The sequence below is a fragment of the Wolffia australiana genome, chromosome 15 (assembly GCF_029677425.1).
Source record: "Wolffia australiana isolate 7733 chromosome 15, ASM2967742v1".
In the NCBI taxonomy this organism is placed as follows: Eukaryota; Viridiplantae; Streptophyta; class Magnoliopsida; order Alismatales; family Araceae; genus Wolffia; species Wolffia australiana.
The window spans coordinates 12,386,927-12,407,236 of record NC_135849.1 but is presented as its reverse complement, the minus strand read 5'-3'; the positions used below and the strand labels follow the sequence as shown (position 1 = coordinate 12,407,236).

The following is a 20,310-nucleotide window of genomic DNA, read 5'->3' as shown; positions in this document are numbered from 1 at the left end:
CTGGGCATGTTTTTCTTGTATGCTCCAATTTGAGGGTAGTTTTAGAGTAGCTCCACTAGGCACATCATGGACTTATTCTACCACTTCCCTATTCTTACTCCAGTACCTCCACTCTTTGGTCTCTCTCTCTCCTCCTCCTTTCTATGTGAACGAATATAATCCTCCCTTTATTTTATAAATTGTAGGGTTTCTTGTTCCCTATTTCAACAATTAAAATATATTACAAATCTCAAATTTTCTCAAAATTTATTTTTTCCAAAATCTCTAAATACTTCTATTTATCTCAGCTAAATACTTTTAACATCCACTTCCTTCAACTTGATAATATTTTGAAATTAGTGTTAATTTGATTTGTTTGAAATCAAATATCTATATGAAATCAGTTTATAAGTCTTAACTCAACCTCAAGCACATTCGAATTTTGACTTTAATTCAACCTCAAGCACATTCAATCTCTTTTATTTATGAAGCCCCAAAATATGGCTTTATTAAGCTCAATTCCAATATTAGAATTCAGTCATTAGCCACATGAATATTATCTTCAAGAAAATAGGAAATTAATTAAATATAATATTTCTTCTCCTTATTAATTTGTATTAGTTATTTTACTGCAACTTCCTCCAGCTGTATATGTTAAATATAAAGCTGGTAATGAAATATCGCATGATCTGATGTTTGGAAAATAAAAAAATTATGTTATTGGTGAATTATATCTTTTATCGCAAAATATGGCAAATCAATAGTAAAAAAGTATTATATTAACCAACAGTTGACTGCTGTTGGCCATCTGGCTGGTTATAGAGATCAATTATAATCATAAGAACACTTTTTCATTTAATTTTTATGTTATGCTTTATTAATGATTCTTCTACCCATCCAATTATGAGTAAAACCTATTGGCCATAAGGGACTACAAAAATATAGCTGATATCAGCATGTAAATCGAATTTTGATTTATTTAATTTATAGATATCCCATAAGGACTTATCAATGTATAAAATAACTGCAAATGGCTCCAAAATTTAATAATACATTCATATTTAAAGTAAATGCGGTGATATTAATTTTATAATCTGGAAATGTGGCATCTATCAACAGTTTCTTCTCTTGAAATATATAAATAATTGGGTGTATGTGGACAAAATCATACTAACAAAACATTGACATCATCTTTTGATTGGGTAAATGAACTAAGATCAATAAAAATTTAACAAAGATTTGGGATGCATACTCAAAAATTTGACTCACTTTCCATACAATCAATTACTAACTCCACAAAATTGAACTTACATTGCTTTAGTTATTCATTGCTTAACTTTTTGAGAAAATATTTCCATGGTTGGCCTTGAGTTGACTCAAGTCAAACTATGATTTTCAAGGGTTTCTTCAGCCACATATGGCTATAGAAATTTTAAATATTCATTAAACTTGTGAAGCATACTAGTACATATACCTTGGCAATCAAACGTCAGACCATATGCTTTGCACATAATGACATAAAAGCCCTTCAAACATAAAAGCCCATGGTAGGACTGACTTGAAGCCCAAGTTATATTAAATTGTCGTGTATAATATTTTCTTAACATAAGAAATTGGAACTATTCATTGGTATTTTGAATTATCCAACTAATTTTAACTGCTCATCAAATACAATACCTTAATTTCTGTGGGAAATTAACTTAAATGGAAACTATTATCTGTATTTCAATTTAGGAAAGTAATTTTCCATAAAAACCAACGAAGTTTGTTTAATGCAGATACTTCAGTACACGAGTGCTGACCATACTTCTTCGTTGGCCAAATGAATTCAGGTTGAGCTTAATTTTTTTTGGTAATTCTTGATATGCTAAAATTTTTGTATCAAAGCTACTTGGTTTTGAACCAATGATAATTATGAAGTATGTCTTCATAATTATGAAGCTACACTACTCTAACTCAGCTGCTCCACCTTATTTGGACTTCTCTCCTCGATAGAAGATGTATCAATTTGCACCAGACAAATTCTAATGTTGAGAATAAAAGGTCTAATCAATATAAAATGCTTGAATAATGACTCCTGACTTAAATATTCATCAAATCAATACTTGGACAAGATCATAACGGACAGGTTACCCATATTAACCAATATCAAACATCCTAACTTAAATATTCATCCTTTAGTTTTTGCCGACTGATATTGAGAACAATGTCCTAACATTAATAACATAAATGGAGATTTTTCCCACGTATATACACATTAATATAGTCTACTGGTCAGGAGTTGGCACTGGAACATGATGAAGGAGACACGGTATTGAAGTAGGCCAACTCTTCTTGAATACTAGCATGCAATTGACATATTGACCTGATCCAACAAATTTGTTAAAAAATCTTCAACTACAATCCAACGAGCACTAGATGAAAAGATAAAGTAAAGACGACATAGAGTCAAATTGATTTATGCGCAGATGTGCTTTTGGTGATCATTAGTTTAATAAATGTAGTCACTCAAGCAAGTCAACAATGAAAAAATTGGACGAGAAATCATAAATTTTTTGGCTACACAGTTGATTTTCCTTTTTATTTTTATCTCCGTGTTCTTCCAATAATCCTGGCTCTGAGGAATAGAATCTCAAACATTTTTATAATGTCTTTTATTTTTTTAATATGACTATAAGAATGAATCCAAAAACATAGAGAATAAAATAATTTAATTTGGCGAGAAGGAAAGGTCTTCAAAGCCAAGAAAGCTCAGTTTGTACCTCACTTCTCACCAGAAGAATGAGGCTCTACTAGAATACTTCAGTGTCGGAAGTCAAGGACTTGCTCTGTTCCCGGGACTAAAATCTCAGAAAAGGAAGGCATCACCTTCCAGATCTTCAGTGTAAGATAGTCCTCAGCTTTAGATATAGACAAACCATCTTTAATGAGTTTTAAAAAATTAAAAAAAAAAACCTTTAACTTGGTCTCAAGCAAACCATATTTAACTCACCAGCTTTTTTGAGACAAATAGCGGCATGGTGCGAGGACGCCAGCTCAAAGAGCCCAAGCTGCCAGTCATCACTGAGCTCTTCTGCCTTCCCATCGGGCTGTATAATTAATTCGAACGCCTAAAGGTACAAAAAAAGTATGATTTAATGAATATTGGCTTAGTTTGATGCTTTAAACTTTGAAAGAACATTTTAAATGTAAGATTTTATGCACATTGGAGTCTGGGTCTGTGGATCTTTCTTTGGCTCTCTGTTTGAATCGGATTGCGAAATACTTGAATGGAGCTCCAGAGAATCCCCTTCCCAGTGCTTTAACGTAGGCTTCCTGTGTATTCATGGAGATATGACAGTTGAAGCCTTTCTTCAGTAGAGGCCGATGAGGATCTCAACTTAGTCTATTTAGAGACGTATATTAAAAGTATAATGATACAGAGAAGATTAGCATGAAGGTCTCAACTAAGAAATAAATGAACGAAATCAAAGAATAAGGTTCGATGCTATCTCACTTTTAGAGCCCACAGTCTCAGAAACTCCTGTCGTCGAGCCTCCAGGTCAGAGATACCAGACAAGTACTCCAGTTCAGTGGGTGCAAAGTAACGTCTGGCGAAGGATATTATATTGTTTTTAAGCTGGCGGTGTTTCTCAATCACGTCTATGCCAATCTATGAAGAGTAGATGAAAACCGTGAATTATATTTACTTTCTTAAATTTAATTTTTAATCTTTTTAAGTCAGCAATAGAGCAATACTGGCGAATTTGTTGTCACTGCACAGGCTATCAACGAGGAAGTATGTGAAACGTTGAAATGAAGCGGGGGAGGGGTCCAACTTCCATCGCACGGCCATTGCACCTGTAGATACAGAATCTTGCGCTAAAAACCAATTATGAATTTTATGATGGGAGAAAATTTGAAATATTACCTCTGGCTTCCCAAAGCGGTTGATGAGAAACTTCAACGATTCAGGACTTGCCATGGAATTTGTATCTGTACCATCATCGGATAAAAAGCAGTTGAATCCCAATGGAAGGAGCCAAGATTGGAAAAGCATTTATAGACAAACGACCCCCAAGGAATCTCCACAGGGAAGAAAGAATGTGGAATTCAAAGACAAAGAAGGAAGAGAGGATAGAGCCGAACAGAGATCAGGGCAACACGACTGCAGTTAATTAAGATGAAAACCAAACTCAATTAGCATCCTTGGTTCATTACAATTATTAAATAATTTTTAAAGAAAACAGTACAGAAAATTTATCTCAATAAAACACACTGAACTTTATTTTATTTCAGAATAACTGATAGCAGAAAAGAAAGTGCGCAGCATTAACTATAAAAAGTAATGTTACAGAAATACCTATAACGTCTAACAAAGGGAAATGATCATCGACTTCAGAGGCCAATAAAATTTAATTCTAAAGAATGATCATTTTCCATCATTTGGGTTTAAGTTTGAATGCTGATACTCATTAACTGTTGACAAACAAACATCTTAGAATTTATAAAACCCAAAGATAAGCAAGCATAAAGATATTGTAAAGAAATTGTTTGGAGAGAAAGTGGATCGACAAAAATCAGCAAGCATTCTTCTGCACTTGGTTGTTTCGTGTCTTGAGAGAAATTTTAAAATAAAATTATATGAAAAGCCACAAAGAAGGAGAATTCCGCTCACATCTAGCTAGAGTAGTGCGAAGCAACAACCGGGACAGCAAAGCTCCTTTCTGGAGTTTGGGCTCCTTCATTCTCATTGCTTTATCTTTCTCATCTGGAGAAAGAGTCTCAAGACAATGATTTGTAAGCAACGGACTCTGCACCTCATCAGGAATGACATACCACCAATGTATCTCTCTGTGGCAGGACAACTAAAACTTTATCAGGAAGCGAAATGCATCAACATCTGGGTTTAAAATGAGACTATAATATCAAAAATAATGGTACCGTGACGAAGGTAATGGCATTTGACTCAGGGGGCGAGAGGGAAATGGTTTCTTTAAGATGACTTCAGGCTGAATAGGCATGGCTCCGCGGCTTATGGAATGCATTATTGGTTCTAATTTCTTGAGATGAGAAAACAAGCAGCTAGACGAGAAATAAAACCAAATGTATGTCGAATTCCTCTACAGCAGCTGCAGAAAAGAGGCACAATTAAGCATCAAATTAATCCACTTAAATAGCAAAAATGTTAATATTACGGTCTCTACGACTGATGGAAAACCATTTCTTGCAAAAAAACAACAATGACCAAGAGAAAGCGTTTATTCAAATGAGAGGATTTTGGCTGGATAGAAGAGGATTGATCTAGAGTATTATTGACTGAGAATATAAGATGTTCCCAAGATTGCCAAGCTAAACGTAATGAGAGGCATACGAGCAACAAAAAAATCAATGAATGCGGTCACACGGTGGGAGAATCGGATAAAGAAAACTTGTCTCCGCAATTCAGGCATCGGCAAAAATGTGTCTCCGCAATTCAGGCATGAAAGTAATCAGCTATAAATACTGAAAAAGACAAACGACCTCTCCTTTCCTGCGCTCAATGAGCAAACTTCTGAAAAATCTTTAAGGTGCAAATTGAAGACTGGGCAATTCTCAGCATGCAATTAAGCTTCAAAGGTATGGCACATTACGGTCAATGCAAATTTCGGCAGAGATGAAAGACGCCGTACGAGCGGGGGCCGACATTTGAACCTTCCAAGGTGGAACTCCTGCTGGGCAGCCATAATTAACCAATAATCAGACCTGAGATGGATGAAATCGCGCTTAGTTTGGTCAAGAATAATAGGAGAGTATGATAACAAACGAAAAATCAAATTAATCAACGACTAGTCCGAAGACTAGGAGAAACAAATTTTGATTTGATCCAAAAGAAGAGGAGAATGCGACAGCATACGGCAAATCAAACCAATCAACAACAAATCTGACGCTCACGCAGACCCAAAATGTGGTTTTCTCTAAAATAATAAGAAAATACGAAATCATACGGAAATTCAAATCAGTCAACAACTACTCTGTAGCTTACGGAGAATCACAACACATTTTTCCTCTAAAATAAGAGAAGAATGCGAAATCGTTCCAAATTTCTAATCAATCAAAGAATAAAATGAAGCTAAGGAGAATCACAAGGCACTTTTCCTCTGATATAAGAGGAGAATGCGAAATCATTCGAAATTGAAAATCAATCAACGACAAATCTGAAGCTTACAGAGAATCAAAATTTTCGAAAGAGTACTTGCGACGAGTTCTGAGAAATATAACTTGTCGAGATCGGATCATCCGTTGCAATTTAAAGCTTTGGTCCTTGGGCGGAGATCAAAATCCAAACGGGACCACCGAAAGCTTAACAGGACCACCGGTATCAACCGTTCGATCAGACAGGTTCATAGGTATTTCCCCATATTATTAAATATTGAATATCAGCACTGTAGCAATCAATACAGTCATCTAGGGAGCCTCAGCCGTCATCCGTCACGTCACACGTCACAGTGATGGCAACGTGACGGACGAAGTGACCGTGACTGTGATGAATTTAGGGGCCTGTGACGGTGATAGTGACGGATGGCGAACTGGGTGTGATGGTGACACGACTTTGATGGGGGGCTCGTACGAGTGACGTGACATGACAGGCGTCACGAATGACGGCCGTGACGGATTTTTAAAAATGACCAAAAAAGCTTAAAAATCATTAGAGTTAAGCTTTTCGTCGGCCAAGATTTCGCCACGTGGTGTTGCTAGCTCGATTTCTTGGCTTTTTGAAGAAAAGTCATTGCATTAATATGCGCGCGCAAAAGGATGTCGTCCAAAGATAATTCGAGATATGTGCCTCCAATTTTCTCTCCTCTGCATGGTTGTTTTTCCCGTCACACGTGACGGCGACGCTGTCCAGTGGCGGGGACGTGACGGGACGCCACAAATCATGACGGTGACAGGAACGTGATGGATTTTTCCCTAAATCCTCGGACGTGTGACGGGACGGTGATGTGACGAAACATTCATCACGTCACCGTCCGTCACAGATCGTCACCCACCCCGCCACGTCCGGGGCGTCACGTCCCGGACATGCCATTCCCTACTGTCGTCACACAGCAAGATATCGGTAAAGGAGATTATCAGATTTCCCATTTCGGATATCTGATACATCATCTGTCCTAGGCTTGTTGGACAAATGACGGATGTCGTTCTCGGACAGATGGAACAGGACTGATCGGACTTCCATTCAGTCATCTGTACACAACATAACAGTTCCATTCAGCCAGGTTCATCTATTTCATCATCCATCTGTGTTTTCGTCATCAGCACAAATCCGTGATTGGTCCCGTTCCGTCATGGAAAATGTAACTGATGATGAACATTGGACAAGTGGATGATGAAATATATCATTTTTGCCAAAACATATAATCTATAAAATGGAAGTATGTTTCATCGCCATCCTCGCCACCCCTTGCCGCCCACCACATGTCGCCAGGCGCTTTCCGCACGCCGATTGCCACTGTCGCCTGCCACCTGCTGTCATCACCTACTGCCTGCTGCCGTCGCCCGCCACTTGTCACCCATCTCTCGTCGCCTGCCGCCTGCCGCATGCACACCTGCTGTCGCCATTCCTCGCTGCCCCCACCATTCCTCGTGATTTCTCCCTCCCTTCTCCTCTTTCTTCTCTATCGCACTCTCGCTCTTTCTCTCATCCCTCTCTCTCATTTACTTATTTTCTCCTTGATTCTCTTTTCACCATCTCTCTTTCTATTTCTCTCTATGTTCACCGGTGGCGGGTGACGTTTTCTCAGAGCTGTGATGATTGGCTTTGTAGGAGGATCCCACTTCAACATTGAAAGAGCACCGTTCGAGAGGTGAGTAGAGTATCTGATATTCAAAATGACAGCTAAGGATTTCTAGACAACTCATTGAAGTTTCAAAGAATGGCACAAAATGCATGTTTAAAGCTTTCATGCATGAGTGATTTAGCCCTTGTGTGTTTGCTCCGTTATTTGGAATTCTGTTATGTTAGACCAATGTGCATAAAAAAGCATAAAGAAAACAAGTATGTTTGGGGGATGAGGAATTTCAAGTTTACAAGCATTTAGGGGTGCTGGTTGAGCCCGAAGAAAATGAAGAAAAGTTGGCTTTCTCAAAATGTTTAACCTTCTTACTGCTCATTCTTTCCTTCAATCTGTTTCTCCAACTGCTCATTCTTTCCTTCATACTCTCTTGATAAAGTAGGCTATTCATCGTTGTGTAGTGTCAGGCCTACTCAACATTAATTGTGAGGCATGTAGATAAAAGTACATCGTGCACCCATTTGCGCCAGATAATACACTATTAACCATTTGATACAGATACAAAGGCTCCCAATGATGAATTTGAAGCCCTCATTTTGACTCCAATTTCCACGGATTTCACTAGATATATCTTCCCCACAGCAATACTTTCAGGTAATTCCCTTTCAGCCTTATTTTAGTTGCTCCATCCATATTCATAAATTCAAATTTAATATATCATATGATTTTCATTTAAATGCAAATTTTATTTTAACCATTATCTTATATCATCGATCCAACCTCAGTTGATTCACTTGAAAAGACTTCAACCACATTAATTAAATATTCTTCCTCCAAGGGCATCTCAAAGAGTACCTTATTATTTCTTATTTTCTCTCTTCATCATGATCAATATATACCAACCATCTCAGTCATATTTTACTCTTCTCTCTCTGCTCTCATGCTTCACATTCTTCTCACTCTTCTCTCACGCTTTAGATTCTTCTCAATCTTATTTCTCTCATCTCACTCTTCTCACACTTCACATTCTTCTCAATCTTATTTCTGTCTTCTCATTCTTATCTCACGCTTCCCTATCTTCTCAGTCGTATTTCTCTCTTCTCATTCTTCTCTCATGCTTCACATGCTTCCTCTTCTACGTGGTTATTGTTTATTTATTTTACACTCTTTTTTATCTATTTATAATTTTTTAATTTATTTTTACAATGTTTTTTTATTTCCTGTTTATTTATTTTACAATGTTGAGAAAAAATATCAATGCACCAAATTAGACCTCTTACGTCATTTTTAATATTCTTGGTTTTATATTTTGCAAGTCTGCTACATGTTAGTCTTTCATTGAAAAATCTGTTGTGTGTATGTTGATTGAAGGAGCCAGTAAAATTATAGAGTCCAGTGTGGACAATCTGTTTCCCCATCACGATGACTCTTAGAAACATCGACATTCAGTGGAGGTAGTAAATGATAGTCGGACTTGCCCTGAAGAGCCAAGTCAAAATTTGAGGAGGCCACCTAGAGCAAAAATATTCCAGTGCTTCACGCTAATGGACAACTTGATGTACATATGTGAAGTGTGTAGTGGTATAAAATCCACAAACAAAGGGTACTTAAAATGACATAAATACATGAGTACAAATGTCTTTCAGCAACATCTACAGACAGTTCATCGTAAGCTACACCATGAACTCAAAGTAGTGAGTTCACAATGTTCTATATCAGAACTGTTTTCCAACTTGTCCTTCAGAAAACAGTACTACAATGGGGTCACTCTAGAGGAAGAGAAGCAAAAAATTCTACAGCCCATCGCATATAATGTACTACCATGGCCATTTGCTGACTTAGAGGGGATTTCGACTGGCATGGGATTCAGAGCACATGCGATGTAGATTTATAGATAATGGGTAATTAAGGAGACTTGCAGGATATTGTACACTCAACTAACGACTGCTCTTGCAAGTAGGTTCAATGATTTACATTGTGTGTCCCTCACGCTGGATACTTAGACTACAACAAATGGTTATGCCCTCATAGGCTTAACCACCCATTGGATTCACGCTGGATGGAAGCTTCAAGAGCAGATCCTTGGCCTATAACATATTGAAGATAAGTTTGATGGGGAGACAATGAGCGCGTTTGTTGCTGAGGTCCTTGAAGATTTCAACCTTGACTCGAAGGTGTGATCAAATTTTTTATTACCAGAGATACTTACGTAGGAACATAAATATCTAAATTTTCATTGACATGCAGGTCTCTCTTGTCACCACTGACAATGGTGCGAACAACATGGCAATGATTGCTTTGTAGCGAGAAAATTGCAACCTATGAATCCAACATGCACCGATAATTGACATTTGACATGTGTGGTGCATGTCTTGAACTTGATTGTGGAAGTGGGCCTAAAAAGGTTGTCGGGGACGTCATCGGGTCGACACCGAATATGATGGTTTGGTGCCGATAAAGGATGAAGGTATCGAACGATGACGGTGTCATCGTCCGACGGGTAACCCTAATGGGTCGATGTAACTACGATGCAAGTATGAATGTCCTAAGTGTCGTACATGAAGGCTCCGAGTTGAGGGAGGCGCCAAGCTCCAAGCTTGGACGGGGTAGCTGGGTGACGGCGACGCTGGCCTCTTGAACCTCAGAGCGACGAAGGCATCTACGGCCGAACAGATTCTATCTGTAGGGCTCGCACGTAACGTATGTACTCATCTATACCGATAAGACACTCACAGAGTCATAGTTTTCTCGCAATTAGTCTCTCTCACCTACCTAGCCCGAGCGCGGTGGAGTCAAGGCGAAAGCATACTGCAAACGGTAATCAAACGAGCAGTGGGAGAGGACGGCGTACCTCGTCGGCGTGCGGCTCGTCATGCAGTGTCGTCAACATTTGCGGTGATCAGAGCGGGTGTGGCAGAGAGTCACCGGAGAGATCACAGCGGCTCGACGAGCAAGGGCGATGCCGGAGCAATTGGAAGAGAAGAGAGCGAGGGCGAGCGGAGGTGACGAGCTCAAAAAATTGCTCAAGCTTGGCAAGTACGTTCCTGAGCAGAGGTCGGTGCGAGTAGATAAATCAGCGGTTGCGCACACCCGAGGTCGATGAGGACTATCAGCGATGTGCGGAGTCCAAGATTCTGACTACCGGCGCTCGTGACGTTACCAATCTGGTTGGCAAGAGCTATCCAGAAGTCGGGGCCCAAGTGCAGATGGGCGTGTGATCCGAGTCACCGAACACGCCCGATAGGAAGCCAGCAGAATGTTGGAGCTGTTATTGATTGGATAGCAGGTGCCCATATAACGCCGGTCAGCCTAGTTACGGGGGCGGCAGTTTGTCCTGGTGACATCATCGGGCAGAGGCCTTGGCGTCCACATATGAAATCAGGTAACCGAGGTGGAGCCCCAATAACCGATCACTTGACCAGAGCGTTAGGGAAGTTGGGTGCAATTATTGTACCCTGATTCCCCCTTCATCAACTGAGAAAGGTCAAGCATCCAGACGCTGAGCAAGTGTCCAGTCAATGCGGACAGGTCCTGGATTCCACCGAGCGCACCGTCGTACTTAAGTGGGACCGACCGCCCCTACCTACGTTAGGTAAATCACCCGACGTCGTAGTTGATTCCTAGGATTCCCGAATGCGTAGCCGTGGGTGTGAATCGTCACGCATATCAGATCCCTCTCCTGGTGTCGAGATGGGGCCACTAAAGGAAGGGGGTCCGTTCGCGGACGACCGTCTGGCCACCGTGGTCAATGTTGGATCTGTTGGGCGAAGCTGTCTTCTCGAACGTGCCCGCGGCGTGAACCTTCCATGCACGCGCACAGGAAGAGGTCCGCGATGGGCCTGTTTGTCAGGGCGTAAGGATCCCTCAATAGGAGGGGTGATAGACTGATGGCTGGGGCAAGCAGAGACTTTCCCAGACTCGCCCTCCCCTCCTCTCTTCTTGATCTTCCTTTCCTGCAAGGGGGAGGTGAGACCAGAAAAAAACAACAATTCTTATTTCTTCTTCCAGGAATTCTTTAGGGCGCCCTCTCTTCCCTTATAAAGGGGAAGGGAAATAGGCCCCCCTAATTGGGTCAACCAAGGGGAGAAAGGGGTCCATTGAGGGGGCCCTTATATAATGGGCCCCCTCATTACAAAATGAAGAGGAAGAGTGAAATAATAAAGGAAAAGGGGAAAAGGCTAGAGGCCCCTTCCCGTGATGATGAAAATGCGGGCACGAGATACGTCACGGTGTGACGCAAAACAGGATGACAAATATGGTAAACACGAGACACAACTAGGAAAACGATGACAATCAAAATAGGATAATCGAGCATCTCTTCACCCGGCTTTCAATGACGGTGGCCGGCAGCATGGATGACGTCCTCGATGATCCTTGATGGCGTGCACCATCAAGATGTTGCCAAACTCACAAAGGGAATCCATTCGGGATCCATGCAAGGCCATGAATCATAAGTTTGACAAATATATGACTATCATATGCCACAATGAATGCTTGGGAGCAACAACATTCCTCGATCCATCAACAAAGGTAGCTCTGATTGAACCTCAAAGCCTTGAAGACTCTATTGCGTACCTGAAATCTTTTCTAGAAAGTTCACTTAATCATGATGACCCTCCCACTCGAATGGAAGCACAAATATCTGTAGGTAGTCACCATCATACTCTTGCACATGACGCAAAGCTAGCATCAAATCCAAGCCAAAAGTAGGACCCATAAAAGAGTTGGTTGCCTACATTGATGAGCCTAAATTGGAAAATGAAAACCCTCTGTAATGGTGGATGGTTACTAGTGTGTGAGCTTATCCACATCTCGCAAAGTTGTCTATGGAGTACTTCTTGGTGCCATCAACAACTACAATGATGGAGTCGATCTTTCCATTGGGATTAATGTCATGACATGCAAAAGATCACTCCTAGATGTGGAGAGTATTGAGTTGTTGTGTGTGTTACCTTGTTGGATGCGACTGACAACCTCGTCCAGCGATGAAAATGGTTTTTTTTCATCTGAAAATGTGAATGAGGTAACTATTACTTTGATGACTTTTCAACATTTTACTTTAAATTTAACTCCACTTATCTTGGTTATTGCAGCATCCTTATACAAGCCAAGCCTAAATATTAAGATTCTACAAGCAGTTGTATAAGTAGGAGATCCTTTGCAATTTGACCTTTTTATTTTGTTTTTTGTGTGCAAGACGTGTTTTCAGTTATAACACTGATAACTTTATGTCAAAATAATAAGTTCCACAACAATTATCCTACAATCAGCGGTCATCATTTCCCCTCATTGGCAATCCGTCATTCCCACTCATCATCATATCGGTCCCTAAGCCCCATTGTTGGAAAGGCTCGGCTTCAAAACCGTAGGTGGAGCTTCCGCCCCATACAGCTCCTCTAGGGATGAAGGTAGGCCCAGCCCAGGCTTGTGCTGTTAAGGTTGTTGTACACGAGCTCAGTTGGGCATTTAGTTATAGATGGCGATCGCAGGTTCGCCAGAAGAGAGGGTGTTGCCCGCTCATAAACTCGCGCCTCATGCATGCAGAAAACTTCTATAAATTAGGGCGAAATGAAATGGCGTGAGATTAAACTTGGAACCCGGAGGATTGCTTGACTTAGTGATTGAGCGGAGAGCCACTTTTTTATTGCAGAAAGTCTATTTTTTTTCCAATTACGAAGTGACTTTACTAGCACTCGTCATTGGCAATCCATGTCGATAGTCATCCTCCCATCCTCACGGTCGTTGATAAGCCTAAAAATGGTGTGATTAAATGCAAGATTAATTATGGCATTTGGATTTGAGCTTATGCAATAAGTTTATAAATTTCCTTTTTCAAAATATATAAAGAATAGGATAAGAAAGGGGTCGATCCACATGGAGGCAACTATCTAAAAACTTCTGAAGTGTAATTTATTTTTATGGTTTTTAAAATATAACAGAAATATATTTATTTTAAACAAGGTTCATTAGGACTTATCTCTATTGGTTGATAAGTCCCACATGGGTTATTTTAATCACCCGAATCTCCCCTTGCCTCTATCAACGCATGTATCCCTCATTTTTCTTATCACTGAATAAAATAATCTTTTCCCATAATTTATATTTTTGGAATTTTAATTTTCTGTCAGAGATATTCAAGACTGAAATTTATGACCTATGTTTTAGTAAAATCGAATCAAATTGCACGGAAAAATTAGATTGCATGGAACATTTTTATGTTATTTGTGTGAGATTTTTAAGAAAAACAATAGAAAATTTAAAAGTGATGATCAAGATGAACGACTTTTTGTGTGAAAGTTTTAGAGTAAACATGGTAGGTATGGAATTAGATTGTAAAACAATTAAATTCCAAATTAAGAGAGATAAAGTAGAGAGTATGACCTAGAGAGAGAAAGTAAAGAAAATTGGGGAACAGTAGGTTTAGAGGGAATTTGAATTGGATCTATGAATCTAAGAAAGTAGATGAGATGAGAAACAGGATAGGATGATGTTTTTGTATATTAATATTGAACTGGAATGAAATTGCAATGCTCTTCATTATTCAAAAACCTCCAAGGGCATGTACATTTCGCACATGCCTTGGCGTTTTGGAAAAATTTAAGAAAGTATTTAAAGCTGAAGAAGAAACTTACAACATCAATTCAAGAATCAAGAAAATTTGACTTCAGAAGCAGTTGACGTGTCCTTCCTGGCCAACAAGGCCGGGGAGAGCTTCTTCGACGGTTTTGCCCTTGTTCCCAACATCATTTAAAAATCCTTCCGATGGATGGAACGAGCAAGAAACAAAAGAGCCCTAAAAGCATGATAACATGTAAATAGGGACATTTTGATGCAGATATTTATGATTAAGCATGATATTTCAACAATAATTTGCATGTTATCAGTCATCATCCGTGTCCTTGGTGCTCGTCCAAGTTCTTGGTGGTCATCACCCCATCCTTGGGGGTTCTCTTCCCATCCTCTGTGGTCATCGTTGATGGAAATATATGTGCTTGACAAGCCAATCACACATTCCATGTCTCGCTCCATATTCATTTATAGAAAATATTCATTATAGTGCATGTGTGATGCTTATATTGAAGTCCATGAATACATGATTGAACTTTGTGAATTATGATGTGATCATAATATGGATATCACAAGTCTTTAAGCATGTGTTCTAAATATTCCTATTCAAATGATAATCGAGAAGGACATTGAACTATCCTGATAGAATACTACTATATAGCCTCACTCATATGATGAGTATCATGATAAGTCCAAATTAGGGTTTTAGTGCACTGTATTAATTCAGACTTAACCAACAATAATTATGAAAATTTCCACTTAAATATTCTATAATTATAATAGGGCAGGTAAGGGGTCGGTCCATAGAGAGGCAGAAATTTATTTTCAGAATTTTTCTTAAGCTTGGAATGAAGGAAATGGATTTAAAAGTGAGAAATATATTTTCTGGGATTTTTAGTCTTATATAATTTCCTTTGCTCTAAATTGAAGCTGAAATACAAAGAAAAATACTAAAAACATTTTATACTAATTTTCTTTTTGTAGAAATTTTAAATCCAGAAAATAGTTTTTCCTATTTTTTAATTTTTCCTATATTTATAATTTTTAAATGCTAAAAATAGATAATTTATGATGTTGGACATCACTGATGACGTAATCCGACGGGTAATTCCCTAATGGGATGTAACTACATGATGACGTGAATCCTAGGTGGAATGTACGTGTAGGTCTGACTTGTGAGAGTTCGTCGAGTTCCAAGCTCCGAGCGGGCGACTGATGATGAAGACGATGACCTTTTGAGCCTCGTCGGAGCGACGAAGGTGACTATGGCATCGAGCGGAATAATTCCGTTGGTGCTCGCATGTAATGGACATGCTCAACCAGTACCTAGGAAATCACTCATGACGTAATTTTTTTGATAAATTCTCTCACCTAAACTATCTCGAGTGCAGTAAAAAATATACTGAAAAAAGTAATGTAACGGGCGAGGGGGGGGCAACGGTGTACCTCGGCAGTGGTGATGCTTGACGTTGATATTTTCATTGGTGCAGCAACTGGCATTGGTAGATGTGGTGGAGAGGTTGTGCTAGGAGGTGGGCACAGCGTAGCTCAACAAGCGATGATTTTTTGCGCTGGAGTGAATCATCAAAAGAGTCAAAAGCAAGGAGAGTGAACAGCAGTGGTAGGTTGGCTCAAGCAAAGGGCAGGGCTCAGCAGGCGCATCCTTATAGTGGATCATCATGAGCGGAGGCAGGCAGTGAATGCGAGCGGCAGCCAACGGCATGAAGGCAGGCGCAAATCAGTGCACCCGCAGATGGGCTGCGAGGTAGCGTGATGGCGCGGTGGAGCAGCAAGTTCGAACCAGTGTTGCGTGTGTGGCAGGATGGCTAAGCGGTGGCTAGGCAGCGCAAAACGGTGGCTCGGCAGAATGCTATGTTCACATAGCAACGAAGGGTGTGCCGGTAGCGGGATCACCGAACGCAGCTTGGTGGTGTCCGAAAGCAACAACCGCAGCTTCACTCACGTTCGTGCGTCTACGCGGGTCACCCTGTGAATGCCGGTGGATATGGGAACTTGCAGGGAAGGCAGCTCGGAGCCGTTGGTCAGTGCACTCAGGGTCAGTGAATGTCGGCACGAGTCACGTTGATCCGGATGAAGAACGTCGCTACGGCGACAACCATCTGCGACTAACCGGTGGCGTTGCGGGTGGTGCGCGGCGGTATTGTAGTGATGTGGACATTGCAAGACAGTGCTTGTCGGGTAGTAGATGATGCGCATGCGTGGTGAGAATGAGACCGCGCGGTGGCAACCTACGGCAGGATAGTAGGCGGCATTAGCGTTGCAACGACAGGCTGGTGGCGTTCAGACGGTGCGAGGTGGCTGCGGTAGTTTTTGGTCGTGCTTCGGGCAAGGTTCGGCTCTACAGGAGTGGTGCTCGAAGGGCTCTGAAGTGAGCAGGTTGGCGTGGCACTACGTGGCGATGCTTCTTCCTCTGCCCCCCTCTTCTTGTTCCTTCCCTTCTTCCTCTCCTTCCTCTTCTTCTTTCTTCTCTTCTTCTTCAGACGTGAGATCTGATGCCTGAACAAAATAACTTCCACAAAACCAGATCTAACTCTAGAACTTGCCCATCATGGCCTTATATAGGGCCATGATGGGCCCATTACAATAGTTCACACAAGGGGCACAATAAGGGACCCCTTTTACAACACTTAAAATGAAAAAAACATACGGGAAAAACTAAAAACATGACGGGTAAAACATGACGATATGAACGTGTCACGACAAGTATGGTGAACTCATCATGACGAACACAAAACATTAATAAGATGAACAAAAATGGAAAATTAAAACACGAACATGTGCGCGGATGTGCTCTACTTGGTGTATTTAAACTCGGGCATCTTCAAGAATGCTTTGGTGTGCCGGTCGGGCTGGACACGGACCGGCAGTGATGCTGATGATGGCAAGGACAGCTCTAATGACATATCATCGGTGTCGTTTGGGCGCACTCCATCAATTTACCTGCTCTAGCAATCATCAGTGGAGGTAGAGTGGCAGCGACGGACTGGATGGGTTAGCAGACCGGGTGTGGCCTGTGTAGGGCTGGCCTGAGTGGGTCATCCCAATTAAGGCAGACCATTGGGCAGCCCAATTGGATCAGCCCAACTGGGTCAGCCCAATTAAGGCAACCTCTTGGGTCAGTCCAATTAAGGTAGGACTTTGTCGATTTGGCTAAGTCCTGCACAATGCGCTTTTTTTGCCCTAAATGATGGAATTCAAACGCTATTTTTTAAAAATTTAAAAGGAAGAATGAAGAATGATCTATAGAGAGATTGGAATAGATTTTATAGGGATAAAGAAATGGTTTTAGAGAGATAAAATGACTGAAATGAAGAGATAGAGAGAGAAAATAAAGAGATGGTGCAGAAGAAGTTTGAGATGGAATTTGAAGGTGCAAATGAAGTTTTTTAATGAAAATTTTAGGGGATGAACTAGGGATATGGATCAAGGTATAGAGAGATAAAGAGTCGAATCTAGAGAGAGAAATTAGGGAAAATGAGTGTTTGGAGTGAGAAGGTGATGTTTTTAAAGGGTAAATGGATGGATAATGATGGGGAAAATGTAGATCTAGGTTCCTAAAAACTCAATGAAAGTCTAGTGATACCTCAATACTTCCTCTCAAGTATGGATTCTTATATTTTGCCAAGAACAAGCATTTTTTCAATGCAAACAAGAGCCAAGATTGAATGAAAACTTCAACAAACTTACATTAAGCAGGTTGAACAACCTAGATTCTAAAATATTCCTTGTCCTGCTGGCTAGCCACTTGTTAGAGCACATCCTAAACTAGGGGAATGAGGGAGGAAAAGAGTATTTATACATTTTAAGAATTACTAAAATACCTTTTTGGCATTTTTGATTCTCATTTCTTGCCATTTTGCCTCTTTGTTTTCTCCATTGGTTGAGAGCTTTGCCTTGTAATTTCCAGCTTATTTATTTTGTTAGGTGTTTGAAGGCCCAATAGGAAGGTCAGGTCGTGGCCCAAAGCCCTCTGATTTCTCTCTTAGAAGCCCACAACACCATTTCATCATTTCAGCCCATTGTGATAATCACTAAGCTCCCAAAATTCTCCAATTCCCTAAGAATTATATCTTCTATTTCCTGTAAATTTCTGCACATTTAGAACTATAAAATACTCATTGGTAATCAAACTTTTTGACTTCATAGAAGTCAATTAAGTTAGTGAGAAATAACCATAATGTGCAAAAGTTGGAATTTCTTGCTAATGCATAAATATTTGGTTAATTCAAATAATAACATGATAAACTATAAATTCATAATACCAAAAGCATCTAAATTTATGGAAATATATGCATTTATCATGTTATCAACACTCCCTAACTTGATTCATTTCTAGTCCTTTAGCAATAGGCCTTAGGTTCTCCTTTGAGAAGTGATGTCGGACGTCATATAGGATGTCGTCTGGTCGGTACCGAGACGAGGCTCGGATACCTAAATGTAATGCTGTCAAACGTCGTCGGTGATGTCATCCGATGGATAAATCCCTAAGGGAATGTGCTACGTCATGATGTGGCCTACGTGGTTGTAAGTGCAAGCCCCGACTTGTGGAAGTTTGCCAAACTCTGAGCTCCGAAAGGGGTGACAGCCGACAATGACGGTGGCCTTCTAACCCTCGTCGTAGTGACAATGGTGTCTACAGTGCCAAATAAAATAACTCCGTAGGGCCTCGCATGTAACGGATGGGCTCGACCCGTACCAGTAAAGCCACTCGAGTTCGTAGTTTTCTCAAGAATCTCTCACCTATCCCTAGGCCGAGCGCGGTGGAAAGCAGTCGAAAGATACACTGAAGAAGGTAATGTAACAAGTGAGCGAGAGGACGACATACCTCTTCAGTGAACTGCTCGTCGTTGAGACCTTCCTCGGTGCAAGAACCGGTGCGGGTCGTTGGGCAGAGATGAGCTAGAGAGGACCCGACGTAGCTCGACTGGCGGTAGGGCATAGGAGCGGTTGGTGGAGCTTGGAGATGAGGAGTCGAGAGAGAGAGAAGCCGAGGGGTGGTGTCAGGGCAGCTCAATCGACTGGCCAGGTATGGCAAGCGCATTCCTTAGATAGGTTGGCACGGCGGGACCAGGTGGTGGAAGTGAGCAGCGGTGCGTGACACTGGAATTGGGGCGCGAAAACTCCGTGGAGCGACGGACACCGCCATTCAGAATGGGTACATGACCAAACAGGTGGAATGTGCGAGGCATATGACTCCAGGCTCAGCGACCGCAAGCGCGACAACGGCGGCAACAGCCAGAGGGCATGGAGTTTGAGCACTCGAGTGGGGCACGCCAGTGAGCAACGCGCACCTCAGGTCTGTTGCTGGTGGCCGACAGGAGTACCTGATCCGCAGATCTTGACATCGTCAAAGAGGCATGCACGAAAGATGGCGTCGCGTCCAAGTGACAACTCAGGATGTCTCTGCGTACGGGCTGGCCGCTAGTTGTGGAGGATGTGCAGTGGTGTTGACTCCATACTCAGCTGACTGCCGATCGTTGACAGCACGCGGCCACGATACACTCCCAATAGTGGTGATCATTTGACAGTAGGCGGTCGTTCGGTAGTAGAAACAGGTCGGCGATTCACGGTCGATGGCTACCAATCAGGTGATTTGCTCGTGTATAGAACCTACTGACCAAGCAATGTACGAGCGCTGAGGGGGCACCGTGACCGAATCCGCAAGGCTGTGGACTCATGACAACGTGCCGCCCATGGGGATGGGTCAAAGGCAGCGAACGTCGACCCGCTGGATAAGCCGCAACTACGTCGCGCGAATGATTGATTGGATCATGCACTCTTCTGGTCGTCGAGTGATCTGCTGTGTTGCCGATTTCCTGCACGGATTTCAGTCGAGATGTTCTCCGTTGACTCTGCGAGTGCAGATCGGTGTTGAAATGCTGACATGGACGTCTTGAACGCCTATGATATGAGCATGTTGGAGCTGATGATGAGGTGACAATGCCAAGAGGGACGGACGCCTGATCAGGGGGGGGGGGCAAGAGTTTCC

General features: G+C 41.4%; 1 protein-coding gene and 1 long non-coding RNA gene across 5 annotated transcripts; one reads left to right on the top strand and one right to left on the bottom strand.

Moving 5' to 3' along the window:
* Nucleotides 1-2,117: 2,117 nt before the first annotated feature.
* Nucleotides 2,118-6,284, bottom strand: LOC144713292 (uncharacterized). 4 transcript variants are annotated; one of them, XM_078587864.1, is made up of 11 exons: nt 6,167-6,284; nt 5,592-5,703; nt 4,903-5,090; nt 4,637-4,812; nt 3,890-3,954; nt 3,718-3,819; nt 3,476-3,631; nt 3,184-3,294; nt 2,972-3,089; nt 2,754-2,879; nt 2,118-2,344 (listed from the first exon to the last, which is right to left on the bottom strand). In XM_078587864.1, the coding sequence occupies exons 3-10, from the start codon at nt 5,004-5,006 to the stop codon at nt 2,782-2,784; spliced, it is 930 nt and encodes a 309-aa protein (XP_078443990.1). In that variant the 5' UTR covers nt 5,007-5,090; nt 5,592-5,703; nt 6,167-6,284; the 3' UTR covers nt 2,118-2,344; nt 2,754-2,781. The 4 variants fall into 4 exon arrangements, with proteins under 4 accessions (XP_078443990.1, XP_078443988.1, XP_078443987.1 ...); XM_078587862.1 differs by having other exon boundaries at nt 2,742-2,879; nt 5,482-5,703; nt 6,167-6,281; XM_078587861.1 differs by having other exon boundaries at nt 2,742-2,879; nt 6,167-6,281.
* Nucleotides 6,285-7,621: 1,337 nt separating this feature from the next.
* LOC144713304 (uncharacterized) lies at nt 7,622-12,988 on the top strand. Its single transcript, XR_013584011.1, has 3 exons — nt 7,622-7,805; nt 8,292-8,387; nt 12,827-12,988. It is a non-coding gene; the product is annotated as an uncharacterized LOC144713304 (long non-coding RNA).
* The last annotated feature ends 7,322 nt before the right edge of the window (nt 12,989-20,310 follow it).